We start from the raw sequence: 13,918 nt of genomic DNA, 5'->3' as shown, positions 1-13,918 counted from the left end.
ACTATTACTGGGCCATTGGGTGGGCTCATATGTCTGAAGATGATGGTCCCTGGCTACCTCCATTTGTTCAACTCCACGCTCTCGACAAATCTGCGTGATGTCGGTTGGCTACCAACCAATCACCTAACTAAATCTAGCTTATTTTTTCGGTTGTGCAACTTAATTATCTCTGATAAATTAGTGCTCCGCTCTGCTCGGCACTAAATCTAATAGCTTATTTTTCAGACAAAGAGAGAATCCACATGTGCTCGCAAAAAAAATGATGTGGATCCGGTCTATCGGACGGCACCGTCGCTCCCTGACAACAAACAAAACAAGCCAGTCAGCAACCACCACCGCCACTGGGGAAGGAGAGCGACGAGCACCCACATCATAATCACTATCCGTGCGATGGGTAAGCACAGTTAAAGATTAACCACATATGAGATGACGAGCACCACAGATGGATTAATTGAATAGCTGCTGTGGAGCTCAAGCGGCATCCACACAATGACACTGAGAATCTTCATGTCAACAAGATACTAGTAATCCTCAGAAAATAAACATGTTTGGGCTCAAGAAAAAAATGCTACATGTTTTTAACTAATTTCTAAAGTTTCGTGACTTCTAATTTTTTGAGCATTTAAAAAGTATTCGCATATTTGGAAAAATGTCATGGATTTTAACAAATGGTGACGAATTCAAAAATATCCATGAATTTTGAAAGTGCTCCTAAAGTTAAAAAAGTTCATGTAGTTCAATTTATTTTATGATTTTCTAAAAAATCAAATAGTCCAATAGATCTTCATGGATTTAAAAAATGTTTATGATTTTCAAAAAGGTTCATGAATTGAAAATATGTTTGCAAAGTTAAGAAAATATGAATTAAAAATGTTTCACTTTATTTTAAAAAATCATCAGCACAAAAGATGTTCACAGATTTCATGAATTTTAAAAGTAATGCCTGTTGTGTATTTTTTTTTATGTTGTCACTGAATTTTTTTTAATTTTTTTGTGATTTTATAAAACAAAAATCTAACTTTTGAAAAAAAATAAAAACTGAAAGAGGAAATAAAGTAGAAAGAAAGAACCAAAAGTGAAAGTGGTAAAAAAATCAGCTCCCTATAGAAAACCAAAATAAATCAATGAAACCCAGCCTTATTGGTACTGTACCATCAAAAAAAAGAGCTAAGGGTATCTGCAATGCACATTACCTAACGGACACCCCCAAATGTCCGCAGACATTCGGCCGGGCATCAGCCATCCAACCGTATCCTATATACATAAGAAGTTGATCCCCACTATTCTATTTATCTCAACATGCACACATGCCACCTCATCAAAGGCCCACCACTACATGCATGAGAAAAAGTTTTCCATTATTAGTTGATCTCATGCATACTTTTCATCTCACCACACATGCCACCTCATTAAAAGTCCATTCAACATGCGTGGAAAAAAGTTTTCCATTACATTATGACAGATATTCAAAATATTTTCTAACTTTAGCTTTAGTTTATATATTATTAATTCAATAATGAAAGCTTCATACAACTAAGTTTTTGAAAAATATTGTAATCAATTCCCGCAGCAACGCGCGGGGTATTGTCTAGTATCTCTCAAACAAGGAGGACACCGAGAGCTTTTATACTACTAGTACATAATTTTTTTTTACAATGCAAAAGATTTGTAAAACAACTCCTGGTCGGAGGTGAGGTCAATGCACCCCCCCATCAGAGCCGCCGGCCTCGCCATATTTGACCGCTGGCGTGAAGCCACCGACGTGGGCCTCTTTGGTTTTAATAGTATTATTACAGGTAGATATAGTACACTCTGAGTTAGGTTATACGATGCAAGTAGGATCATGACGAGGAACCTGCAAAAAAAAGGATCATGGCGAGGATAGCGTCAACCAACGGATGGAAAATCTAATTTATTTAGCAAAATGGATATCTGCCGACAAATGAACAAAAAAAGATTTCACATATTCACTTGGTAAAAACTTCAACAGCTTTCGCTTTCTCCACGCTTCTCCTAATGTATACAAGGCCATGGCCCATGAGCAACATTTTTGTAAAACCCATCCTCGCTAGCTCCCAGGCACAACAGTTGCAGGATGTTCGGAGTACATGTGGCGAGATCAGACTTCACCATCCACTGAATGTGCTGCTTGCAACCGGCTCACTTGGCATACACAGTCAGCCTCACCTTGGCTGTGACGTCGGGGTGGAGCTTGATCTCTGCGACGTACTCCCCGACCTCGCGGATCTCCGGGACCTCCACCAGCCGCTTGTCCACGTCCCTACATGGTTTCCACGGTTCAGTTATTCATTTGCCAGACAGTGACGCTGTACACACTTGAAATGAAGGAATTGCTACCTGTTAAGCTGCGACTTGATGATGTCGACGAGATCTTGCGCCGTGACGCTGTGTACGGCAGAGGAAATCTGTGTGAGGATGTGAACTGGAGAAAACAAGATAGACGATGAAATTGTTCAACTAGGACTTGCCTCCCGAAGATCTGCTTTCCTTTGCCACCTTTACGTGGCACCTTGAACGCCCCGATGGTTTCGAAGACTCGCGCGAGTTGCTGTGCCTCTTCTTTTACCTACTCAAGTTCAAAATGATTCCGGAGTTTATGCCAAGGCCATTGTTTCACAAGAATGTGGTGTGCTAAATAATTATCGTTTTCAGAATGTTGATGCTAAGGTTAAGCTGCATCCAAGTTCCATTTCCAGAAAATAAGGATAGTATGGTTAAACTACAACTATGCTTACTCTTCTATACACAAAGATACTAGGTTAAAGTGCAACTATGCTTCTTCCTAGAAAATAAAGGATATAAGGTCAAAACCCAAGTGTGCTTAAGCTTTCAGATACTAAGATATTGAACTGCAACTATGCTTTCTTTTCCACAAAATAAGGATATATGATCAAGTCCACAACCGTTGCTTACTTTTTTGGACATCTAAGATGCTAAGCTAAAACTGCAATCATATTTTTGTTATCAACCCTTCAAACATATACAGTATTCTCTTACCCTCTTCTTCTCAGCCTCGATTCTCTCCTGCTCCACTTGCATTTCCCTGCAAAGAGAAGCAGAGGAAACAAACTTACTAATCTTAGTTTTGTTTATACACCAGACTGAACATTTGCCTCTGTTGAATACTTTTATTATGTTTTAACACATGCTCGATCCAAATATAACATATGCAGACTAATGTCTCAATCAGGCTGAAAATCAATCCAGCCTTCAGAAAGTAAATGTACAAAACATCCCTTAAAACAAGCATTCACAAGGCTTCAAAATAAACTCGCCCTCCTTGTATTAAACTGCTTTGCCCGATCTTAATGAAAATGGCAAGCAACCTAGGTTGCCTGCTCTTGAAAATCTTACTAGGAAACGTGCCACTGAATTATTACGCAATGTGAATCTGAACTTCCAAAACATACTGCAAAACGCATCGATGAGCAGTTCCCGGATAAGCAAACATCAAGCGAATATCGTTAGTGCTGCCTATCGGTAACAACTGAGAAACTTAACCTACACAGTACAGAAAGAATGCAAAGATACGGCAGGCAAACGAGTGCAGGACGAGGCAGGGACGTTACTTGAGGACGTCGGGGGTGAGCAGTGTGGCCTTGCCCTTGGGGAGCAGGAAGTTGCGGTAGAACCCGGCCCGGACCTTCATCGTGTCCCCCTTCTTGCCACTTATCTCGTCGATGTCATCCTTAAGTATGACCTAGACAACACCAAACCAATCGAACAAAACAGCATCAGAACCACACATAACTACTATGCCAGGATGATGGCACGGTTCTGTTGTTGCACGCTGTCAGTTGCAATCGCCACACATGATCAAATCGTTGTGCCATCATCCCATTGCTAGAACTAACAAATCACCGCTAGAGCATCTAACGGATTCAGGTGTCAAAACGACCTCTGTTCTACCTCTACTCTAGGCAGCACTGACTGACAAGACCAAACAAACAGAAACAGTCCCTGTGGTTGTACAAGCACGAAGCTAATGGCCAACATTTCGGTTTTCCGTGGCCATTTGCACCCCCTCCCCCGATGAGCGGGAGAACGGATGATAGTATGCCACATTACTACTGTTTCTTGACAGTGTCATTCTGTCAGATACATTTTTCCTGAAGAAAACAATGTCACCGGGAAAGATAAAAACTAGCTCGAGCGTGTGCGAGGCACTACTACTATCCTGCCGATTTTCGGTTGTTCCAATCTACAGAGGCGAATGTCTTCAGGAAAGAAGAATTGGGGGTGAGGGGGAGTGACGGACGGACGGACGGACCTGGCGGTACTTCTTGACCCTGCCCTGGGCGACGATGACCAGCGACGGGGCGCGTCGCGTCTGGAGGCGGCTCGGGGAGGAGAAGGCGGAGGAGGGGGATGAGGCGGCGGCGGCGGCGGTCCAGGGCAGCGTGGAGGCACACGACGGCGACGCCATTGCGGTGTGCGTTCTCTGCTCTGGCGTTGAGCTCGCTGGGAAGGATACACACTCTTATCCACTCTCCCACCCGAAAGGATTTGGTAATACTGTTTGGGCCTCAGGAGCGGGATTTACATGGGCTCAGGGTCCTGATGGCCCGGGGGCTCTTATTGGCCGTCAACTGGAAGGTGCACCCGTTTTTCAGAAAAAGTTTCAAAAATGATCGGAAAATCATGAATTTTTCTGGCAATAAATTTGATAAAGTGTTACACTCGAGTCAAACTTTTGGGTAAGAAATGACTTTTGTGGTATTGTTGGCAAAAAGGACAGGATCAACAGTATATTAGAGGTACCATTCACTCTATATTGTTCTGGATAAATTGATTTTTATGCTCAGATTTATTAGGGCAGTTTTTATATTCAAATTTGTATACGAGTGCATCAGTAGGTCAAGTTCATTGTTAAAAAAGTTTCAAAGATTTCTGACCTTTTCTGAATTGCTAAAAAAATCATGGATTTTTTATCAGGTGCAAATACAACCAGGTGTATCAGGGTATTTTCCTTGTCAACTGTGGCTTTTTTAGTTGGTTTCCGTGATATTTTCCCACGCACACACCAAATAGAGTCCATGCATATGGGCCTGCCCATTTGTGGGCTTTCCTATTCATTTCACCACCGGTTTGGTAGGGGAGGTTCTGAATCGGATTTTGCCCCCTCTCTATGTTTTTGTAGAAAAAAACATTTCATTTTCTTATTCTTTACATTTTTATTAGGGTTTTAAATCTGGGGATTAATTATAACATTTGATTATATTGTTTGAAAAGTTTCAAATCCATGGACATTTTAAATTTGTGATCATTTGGGCAATTCAGGTACATTTTTTGAGATGCTTTAATAATTTTCTTTTACATGGATATTTCTTGAATTAATGACATTATTTGAATACTTGAACATTTTTTAAGTTTGGAACATTTTTTTCAAATTCGTCAACATTTTCTGAATTTGCAAATGTTTCTGAAATTTATGAACATATTTTGAATTGCTAATATATTGGAATTCCTGGATATTTTCTGAAATCGGAAATATTTTGTGGATTTGCAAAAAAACCCCAACTTCCTGAATATTTTTTGAGTTCGCGAAAAAATTGAACTTGTAAAAAAATGAATTTAATTTTTTACAAATCCTCGCAAATATCCTTGAATTTCTGAACATTGTTTTCAAAATTGCGAACATTGTTTTAAATTTTACGGCCATTTCTAGGTTCCTGAACATTTTTTTTAAAATAGAAAGTATTTTAAGAAAAACCAACCGAACATAAAAACCGATCCAAAAAGAACCAAAAAATCACATCGTACACAGTGAGAAGCGTGACATATATGTGTTGGCCCACGGGGGCTCCTTGAGGCTGCGGGGTGCGTGTTTGCGCAACACTGAGGGCCCTACCCACGGAGTAGGGGGTCTCTTATTTGCCTCTTGCCCCTTCAAAAATAGGGAAAGGGAAAGTACACAGTAGACTATGACATCTCTCGAAAATCATTCAACTCTTACAAATACTTGAAAACTTTAAGACTCATACTAATCTAAACAAGACATTAAACATTGCTTCCCGCAAATTCGGACTCATTTGAACCACAATATATTTTGCTATGCCAAGATTCTTATAATCAACCATACGGTAAGTGTGTTAAGCAACTTCATTTTTCAATCGAGCTATGATGCTTTAGGTCGTTAGATAAAACACAAAATAAAAAAAAGATTCTTATAACCAAGAGCGTGACTTACTTTCAAATAATGCAAAAGTGGAAACAACACCCTCCCCCCCCCAAACCCCGCCACACGCTTTTACGGGTGGTTCGGGAGGTGAAACCCTACCCGCCAGTTGATGTTCCCCGTCTCCCTTCTCCTCGTCTCGTTGTTGCCGAAGGATGCAGGCGGGAAAAGCTAATGAGTGGCAGCAGCGAGGACCTCTCCTTGGGCTCACGGATGACCGGTAGCGGCGGGGAGCTCTCGACATGCTTGTTTCAGTAGGCGGCGAGGTGGTGCTCACGCAGCAGCCGTGTCAGGTGGTTGGTGTGGGGAGCTTGCAAGGCGGATGGTGGAGGGGTTGGTTGGCTCTCAATGGTGGAGAAGCGTGCGTAGAGTGAGTGCGGTGACTTGCGCCTTCGCCCACCGGTCCCTTCGGCAAATCTCAACCACCGTCGTCGCCAGCTAGCGGCATAGTTTCTGGGCACCTCCTTTCCTCCCCTATCCTAGCCTGCTTGGTCCTGAATGCACATTGTTATGCAAACTATATATTAAATCAAGAAAAAAACATGATGCACCCATTCCCATGCATGCCTATTACAATTTACAAGTGGTGAAGTTTTTCAGGTATAAAATTGAGCATTATTATATGGACAACACACAAGCATACAAAGTTAGACTAGAAAACAAGATGCATTCATATGAGCTCGGCTAAATGGTGTCGATTCAAGATCGACTGTGAAAAATACATGGAATGCAAGATGGTCATTTAAACCAAGAACATTATAGATATAGTTAGCCATGAGAATGAATAAACAAGTAAAGTAACAATTACATGACAAAAACTCACACATACTTTCCATGTTCTAGATTTTTCTATTAAGTACATGGATATTTATTCCTTTTACTCACTTGCATACAAAATTGACAAGCATGCATTTTAGAGATACATGTCTACTATATAGTTCTCTACTATGATATTTAGACACGACTTGGATTGAGTGTAACATTTGTGCGCTACACAATTATTGACTAAATCCAAGCAGGGCCATGAAGAAACTATAATATATCCAAACACCATCATATATTTGTAACTTAGCCTATTTTTCTTTATTAATTTTTCCTAATCTAGAAATTTTGGTTAAATTAGAAAAAATAAATTAGAGATGGTCTCTCGAAAAAGTGATAACTACATCACGTTTATGTAAATGTCTGCCTCAATTTTTTTTAATTATATTTTCCATGACTGGTGTTAAAAATTGTATAATAAAATATTGTATCTTAATATTTGATGGCATCATTACGTAGTTGGTAGGTATAATATAAAACTATACTGGCTGCAATCATATGTCAAAAGTAAGTTATTATTATAAAGAAGTAAACAAGTTTAGCCTAAATAAATGGTAGTCGTGTATCGACACGACTAGGTCTTCCGATTAGGGTTTTGCGATGCATGGGTCGAAGGATTCTAGACAATCAGGCCCAGTCCTGAGATTTTAGGGGCCCGGGGTGAGATGTGAATACGGGGCCCTTAAAAAACAAAAATTCTTAGATACAAAGTCATTTTTTGATAATCAACCAAGAGCTTCATTAATCAAGTGCAGTATTACAGTCCTTCTGATTACAGCACTAGATACATTCCAGCAGCTGGCTATCCCAGGCACACTCTGGATTATTAGAAGAAGCCAGTTTAGCTAATATATGTTCAGATTCATTTTATTCCCTTTTAACATGACGAACATCAAAGTAATTACAACTTTTTGTTAGCTCCTGGATTTGTTTTATAAGGGCAAGTACTTTAGACTGCTGATGCTTCATCCTCCAAAGCGAAGTAAACTCCATCGAATCTGTTTCCAATATGGCTTGCTTTATGCTCCAGGTTCTCATCAGTTGTGCTCCATCTCTGCAAGCAAGTGCCTCGACTATCAATATATCAGGAACAAAATCATGCCATATGCTACTTGCTGCAACTATATGCCCCTGATCGTCTCTTACAATAACTCTAGATGCTCCATTCATATCATCTGCATTAAGATGCATCAAAATTAACTTTATAACATCCTTGATGTGGTTGTTGCCAATGAACTTGTGATTTTACTTTACTACATGATCTGGCTGCTCTAGCAGTTTGAATAAGATCTACAGCAGTGTCATATGCCCATCTACATGCTTTAGTTAAATTGGTTTATGATTCACCATGTAAGCGAGCATTATGTGCATTCCACACCGACCACATACCACATAAGATGTAGATGGCCTCTTCATCATCGCAAATGGATGAATCCAAGATATCTATAGCCCAGGTTAAAGGATGTAATTTGGGGATCTTTATTATATATATATATATATATATATATATCTTTGAATAATCTCCAAAAGTTATTTGCAGAAGTGCATTCTAACAGAGCATGATAGATAGTATCATCAGTCAATCCACATTCAACACAAATACTTTGCACCTCTATATGTCTTTTATATAGAATAGCTCGCATAGGAATGAAACCTCTAATAACTCTCCACTAGAAATTGCATACCTTTAGAGGGACAGAAAGTTTCCAGAGCTTGCTCCATATGTTGTTATCTTCTGCATTAGAATAAACTGCAGTGTTCCTTCGATAATGATTATCAGCCTTTGAATTTATGGCTAGGAGCTTGTATGCTGATTTAACTGAATACAGACCATGTTTTTCAGCATTCCAAGCCCAGATATCATGGTCTAACTTCCCAATGGAATCTTGAATACCTCTTTAGCATCTATAGGTAGCATAATTGTTATTCACTTTATTAAAGTCCCACTCGTTCCTTTCTACATTCAGAAGATCTGATACATTTAAGACAATTGTTCCTTCTCTCCTGTACATTGGTTTCCCTCCTAGAATTGTTGGAATCCATTTGTCTTCCCATATATTGGTAGACTTGCCATCTCCAATTCTCTTAATCGGGCCTAAGTGAAGTGATGCTCTTCCTTTTAAGATAGCTTGCCAAACATTTGAGTTCTTCTTCTTCTTCTTCTTCTTCTTCTTCTTCTTCTTCTTCTTCTTCTTCTTCTTCTTCTTCTTCTTCTTCTTCTTTGTTTTCATAAATTCCTTGTTATGGAAGTATTTCCCAGCCAACACTCTAGCACAAAAAGAGTTTGGGTTTGTTAAAAGCCTCCATCCTTGCTTACCCAACATGGCTAGATTGAATAGGTGCATCAACTCCTCCCATTTTCTCCAATTCATTCTGTGTTTATCCCCATCACCTCCCCACCAAAAATTTGCCATTGACGAGGTCATCTTCTTGCAAGTAGTTTTTGAGAGGCTAAAACAACTCATTGAATATGTGGGTATTGCTTGCATGGCCACTTTAATAAGAACTTCACGACCTGTAGAATTTAACATTTTCTCAGACCATCCACTTGCTAGGTTACTCAATCTTGTAGTTAGCTTTTCAAAGGCCCATGTCGTTCTTCTCCCTAGGGCCATAGGTAATCCCAAGTATTTCTCCTCTAGAGCTTATGTTTCTACTTCCATAATTCTCTTCATCTCTTCTTTTGTCTCTCCACTTCTGTTTGGGCTAAAGAAGATTGCTGATTTTGCTTTGTTAACCAATTGACCCGATCCCTTGTTGTAGGTTTCCAATATTTCTTGAAGTCTTTTTGCTCCTTTATTTGAAGCCTGGGTGAATATAATACAGTCATCCACAAATAATAAGTGAGATATCCATGGAGTATGGATACCAACTCTAATTCCTTTACTAAGATATTGTGGCCCTTTAAATTTTAGTAAGCATATTAGACCTTTCGCACATATTAGGAACAGGTAAGGAGAAATGGGATCCCCTTGCCTTAATCCTCTTGTTGGTTTGAAGGGTTTCGATAAACATCCATTCACCTTAACCGAGACACTACTAGGCAAAACCCTAGTAGTAGCGCGGGCATTTTGCATAGCAGTGCGGGGGTCGGCGCTACTGCTATGGCGCTACAGCTAAACTTTAGTAACGCGCAACTGCTAAGTATGTTAGTAGTAGCATTTGCTCCACCCCTCGCTACTACTATTCATCTGTATTTCAATTCTTTTTATATTGTATTTATACATTGTTATACAAATTTTGATATGTAGCAATTAAGAGATTGTTATATTATTACTAATCCATCTTTTGGTCACATGAATCTAATCCATGTTTCTTCCACCCAATGATATAATAACTCATCATCATAATAATAACAACTCATCATCATAGTCATATTGGAACTAGCCCATCATTCTAGCATAATGTAGCACATAACTCATCATCATCATCATGATAACAACTCATCATCATAGTCATACAGGAACTAGCTCATCATTCTAGCACAATGTAGCACATAAATCATCATCATCATGATAACAACTCATCATGATAACAACTCATCATCATGATAACAACTCATCATCATAGTTATATAATAATAACAACTCATCATCATAGTCATATTGGAACTAGCTCATCATTCTAGCATAATGTAGCACATAACTCATCATCATCATCATGATAACAACTCATCATCATAGTCATATAGGAACTAGCTCATCATTCTAGCACAATGTAGCACATAAATCATCATCATCATCATGATAACAACTCATCATCATAGTTATATAAGAATTAGTTCATCATTCTAGCACAATGTAGCACATAACTACCTAAGACCTGCTACTCTCTCAAAGGTAAAATAGCACAAAACAGGTAAACCCCTGATTCTCCATTATGAAGAATACAGATGAACCTGTCTCCCATTTGTGGGTTGCGCTTGATGTTACCCCCAAGTAGTTCTCTGCGATCATTTAGAACTTTTCTTTGGTCTTTGACTGTGAGGACGCCATCTCTTCGATGAATCGTGTATGCACAACGGTGAAGTGTATGCCAACTTGGCTGTAAGCTAATAATGTTAATGTCACCTTTCATTTCCATAAGATGAGGTACACAATCCACCGGGAGTTTCTGTTGAAGAACATCATAATAACATACTTAGCAAAATGTAGTTTGGCTTAAGAAGAATGTATGCAAAAAATGAGAATTAATTTACTAAGAATTATTTCAGGATTAATAAAAATACTGGTGAAGAGAAATACCAAAGCGGGCCACCAGGGCACCACAAGCCCAAGGGGCACGCCACTCCCCCCTCCCCAGGGCGCGGCGTGCAGGCTTGTGGGCCCCTGGCAGCTCCTGCAACCCTATTTCCATCTTCATAAGTGCCTATTCGTCCAAAAAAATTAGAGAGAAGGAATCATCACGCTTTACGATACGGAGCCGTCACCAGCTCCTATTTGTAATCGGGAGGACGGATCTGGAGTCCGTTCTGGGCTCCGGAGAGGGGGATTCATCGCCATCGTCATCACCAACCCTTCTTCATCACCAATTTCATGATGCTCACCACCGGGTGTGAGTAATTCATTTGTAGGCGTGTTGGATGGTGATGGGTTGGATGAGATTTATCATGTAATCGAGTTAGTTTTGTTAGGGCTTGATCCCTAGTATCCACTATGTTTTGAGATTGATGTTGCTATGACTTTGCTATGCTTAATGCTTGTCACTACGGCCCGAGTGTCATGATTTCAGATCTGAACCCTTCATGTTTTCATGAATATATTTGTGTTCCTGATCCTACCATGCAAGTTATACACACCTATTACGTGTTATGATCCGCATACCCTAACGTTGACAGTAATTGGGATTCTTTCTGGTGATTATCGTAGTTTGAGGAGTTCATGTATTCACTATGTGTTAATGCTTTGTTCCGGTTCTCTTTTAAAAGGAGGCCTTAATATCCCTTTGCTTCCTTATAGACCCTGCTGCCACGGGAGGGTAGGACAAAAGATGTCATGCAAGTTCTTACTATAAGCACGTATGACTATTTACGGAATACATGCTTATATTACATTGATGAATTGGAGTTAGTTCTGTGTCGCCCTAGGTTATAACTGTTACATGATGAATGTCATCCAACATAATCATCCATCACTCATCCAATGCATACGAGCTTTTCACATATTGATCTTTGCTAAGTTACTATTTTATTGTTGTTGTCACAATCACTATAAAACCGATACTGTCACTATTACCGTTACTGTTGCTATCGTTACCACTATTATCAAACTACCATATTACTTTGCTACTGATCACTCTGCTACATACATTTAGTCTCCAGGTGTGGTTGAATTGATAACTCAACTACTAATACTTGCAATTATTCTTTCGCTCCCCTTGTGTCGAATCAATAAATTTGGGTTGAATACTCTACCCTCGAAACTGTTGCGATCCCCTATACTTATGGGTCATCAACGAGCGTACTTGCTCATACCATGCGGCACCGCCACCCCTTGATTGATTATTTCAACCCCATGCTTTCAGATCACACATAGGAGACATGGAGAGAACAGAGCACACACCATAACCAAATGCCCTAGCCTCTGGATGGGATTCGAAGGGGGAATCAGCGAAAGGGCTCCGATGCATCATCAACCCGATCAAGGAGACTCCGCCATCAACCATCATCACCCCTATATTCATCTCTTTGTAATACCAAAACCCTAGGTGGATTCCTACTTGTATTACATTGGTCGTGCATCCATGATTGTCATGATTATCCCTATGATGCTTGTTGTCTCTATGTCCAAGTAAGCTCCCTAGTTCTCGAGGATATGGAGGAACCTTAGTATGTTTAGGTTTGTTGAACACCAATGGGATTCAAAATCTTCTTTGACATGGCTATGTTAATTTTCTTCACAATGTTGTGTGAAGTCGACCACTCAACGTATTGCCTTATGGACATGAAGGATATTACACTTGTTTTGATGGTGGGTTGCGAAAACATAGTTGACAGTAAATGAAGGAAATATGCCCTAGAGGCAATAATAAAGTTGTTATTTATATTTCCTTATATTATGATAAATGTTTATTATTCATGCTAGAATTGTATTAACCGGAAACTTGATACATGTGTGAATACATAGACAAACAGAGTGTCCCTAGTATATGCCTCTACTTGACTAGCTCGTTAATCAAAGATGGTTAAGTTTCCTAGCCATAGACATGTGTTGTCATTTGATGAACAGGATCACATCATTAGAGAATGATGTGATGGACAAGACCCATCCGTTAGCTTAGCACTATGGTCGTTTAGTTTGTTGATATTGCTTTCTTCATGACTTATACATGTTCCTATGACTATGAGATTATGCAACTCCCGAATACCGGAGGAACACTTAGTGTGCTATCAAATGTCGCAATGTAACTGGGTGATTATAAAGATGCTATACAGGTGTCTCCGATGGTGTTTGTTGAGTTGGCATAGATCGAGATTAGGATCTGTCACTCCGATTGTCGGAGAGGTATCTCTGGGCCCTCTCGGTAATGCTCATCACTATAAGCCTTGCAAACAATGTGACTAAAGAGTTATTTACGGGATGATGCATTACGGAATGAGTAAAGATACTTGTCGGCAACGAGATTGAACTAGGTATTGAGATATCGACGATCGAATCTCGGGCAAGTAACTGATACGTCTCCAACGTATCTATAATTTTTGATTGCTCCATGCTATATTATCTACTGTTTTGGGCAATATTGGGCTTTATTATCCACTTTTATATTATTTTTGGGACTAACCTATTAACCAGAGGCCCAGCTCAGATTTGCTGTTTTATGCCTATTTCAGTGTTTTGAAGAAAAGGAATATCAGACGGAGTCGAAACGGAACGAAATCAACTGGAGAAGTTATTTTTG

At 39.7% G+C, this 13,918-nt stretch overlaps 1 protein-coding gene across 2 annotated transcripts; it reads right to left on the bottom strand.

The window, feature by feature from the left end:
- Window positions 1-1,897: 1,897 nt before the first annotated feature.
- LOC123129097 (50S ribosomal protein L9, chloroplastic-like) lies at window positions 1,898-4,560 on the bottom strand. 2 transcript variants are annotated; one of them, XM_044549249.1, is made up of 6 exons: window positions 4,292-4,522; window positions 3,591-3,721; window positions 3,019-3,064; window positions 2,490-2,587; window positions 2,359-2,406; window positions 1,898-2,281 (listed from the first exon to the last, which is right to left on the bottom strand). In XM_044549249.1, the coding sequence occupies exons 1-6, from the start codon at window positions 4,445-4,447 to the stop codon at window positions 2,161-2,163; spliced, it is 600 nt and encodes a 199-aa protein (XP_044405184.1). In that variant the 5' UTR covers window positions 4,448-4,522; the 3' UTR covers window positions 1,898-2,160. The 2 variants fall into 2 exon arrangements, with proteins under 2 accessions (XP_044405184.1, XP_044405183.1); XM_044549248.1 differs by having other exon boundaries at window positions 2,359-2,587; window positions 4,292-4,560.
- Window positions 4,561-13,918: the final 9,358 nt, after the last annotated feature.

The sequence above is a fragment of the Triticum aestivum genome, chromosome 6A (assembly GCF_018294505.1).
Source record: "Triticum aestivum cultivar Chinese Spring chromosome 6A, IWGSC CS RefSeq v2.1, whole genome shotgun sequence".
Classification (NCBI taxonomy): Eukaryota; Viridiplantae; Streptophyta; class Magnoliopsida; order Poales; family Poaceae; genus Triticum; species Triticum aestivum.
This window is presented reverse-complemented; position numbering and strand designations above follow the sequence as displayed.

Excerpts from the sequence above, each read along its gene's own strand:
- LOC123129097 (XM_044549248.1), bottom strand. The coding sequence starts at position 4,447 with ATGGCGTCGCCGTCGTGTGCCTCCACGCTGCCCTGGACCGCCGCCGCC. Across the intron at positions 3,065-3,590 it reads CTCACCCCCGACGTCCTCAA|GGAAATGCAAGTGGAGCAGG; the intron begins GTAACGTCCCTG and ends TTCTCTTTGCAG. Across the intron at positions 2,588-3,018 it reads TCGAGGCTGAGAAGAAGAGG|GTAAAAGAAGAGGCACAGCA; the intron begins GTAAGAGAATAC and ends GAACTTGAGTAG.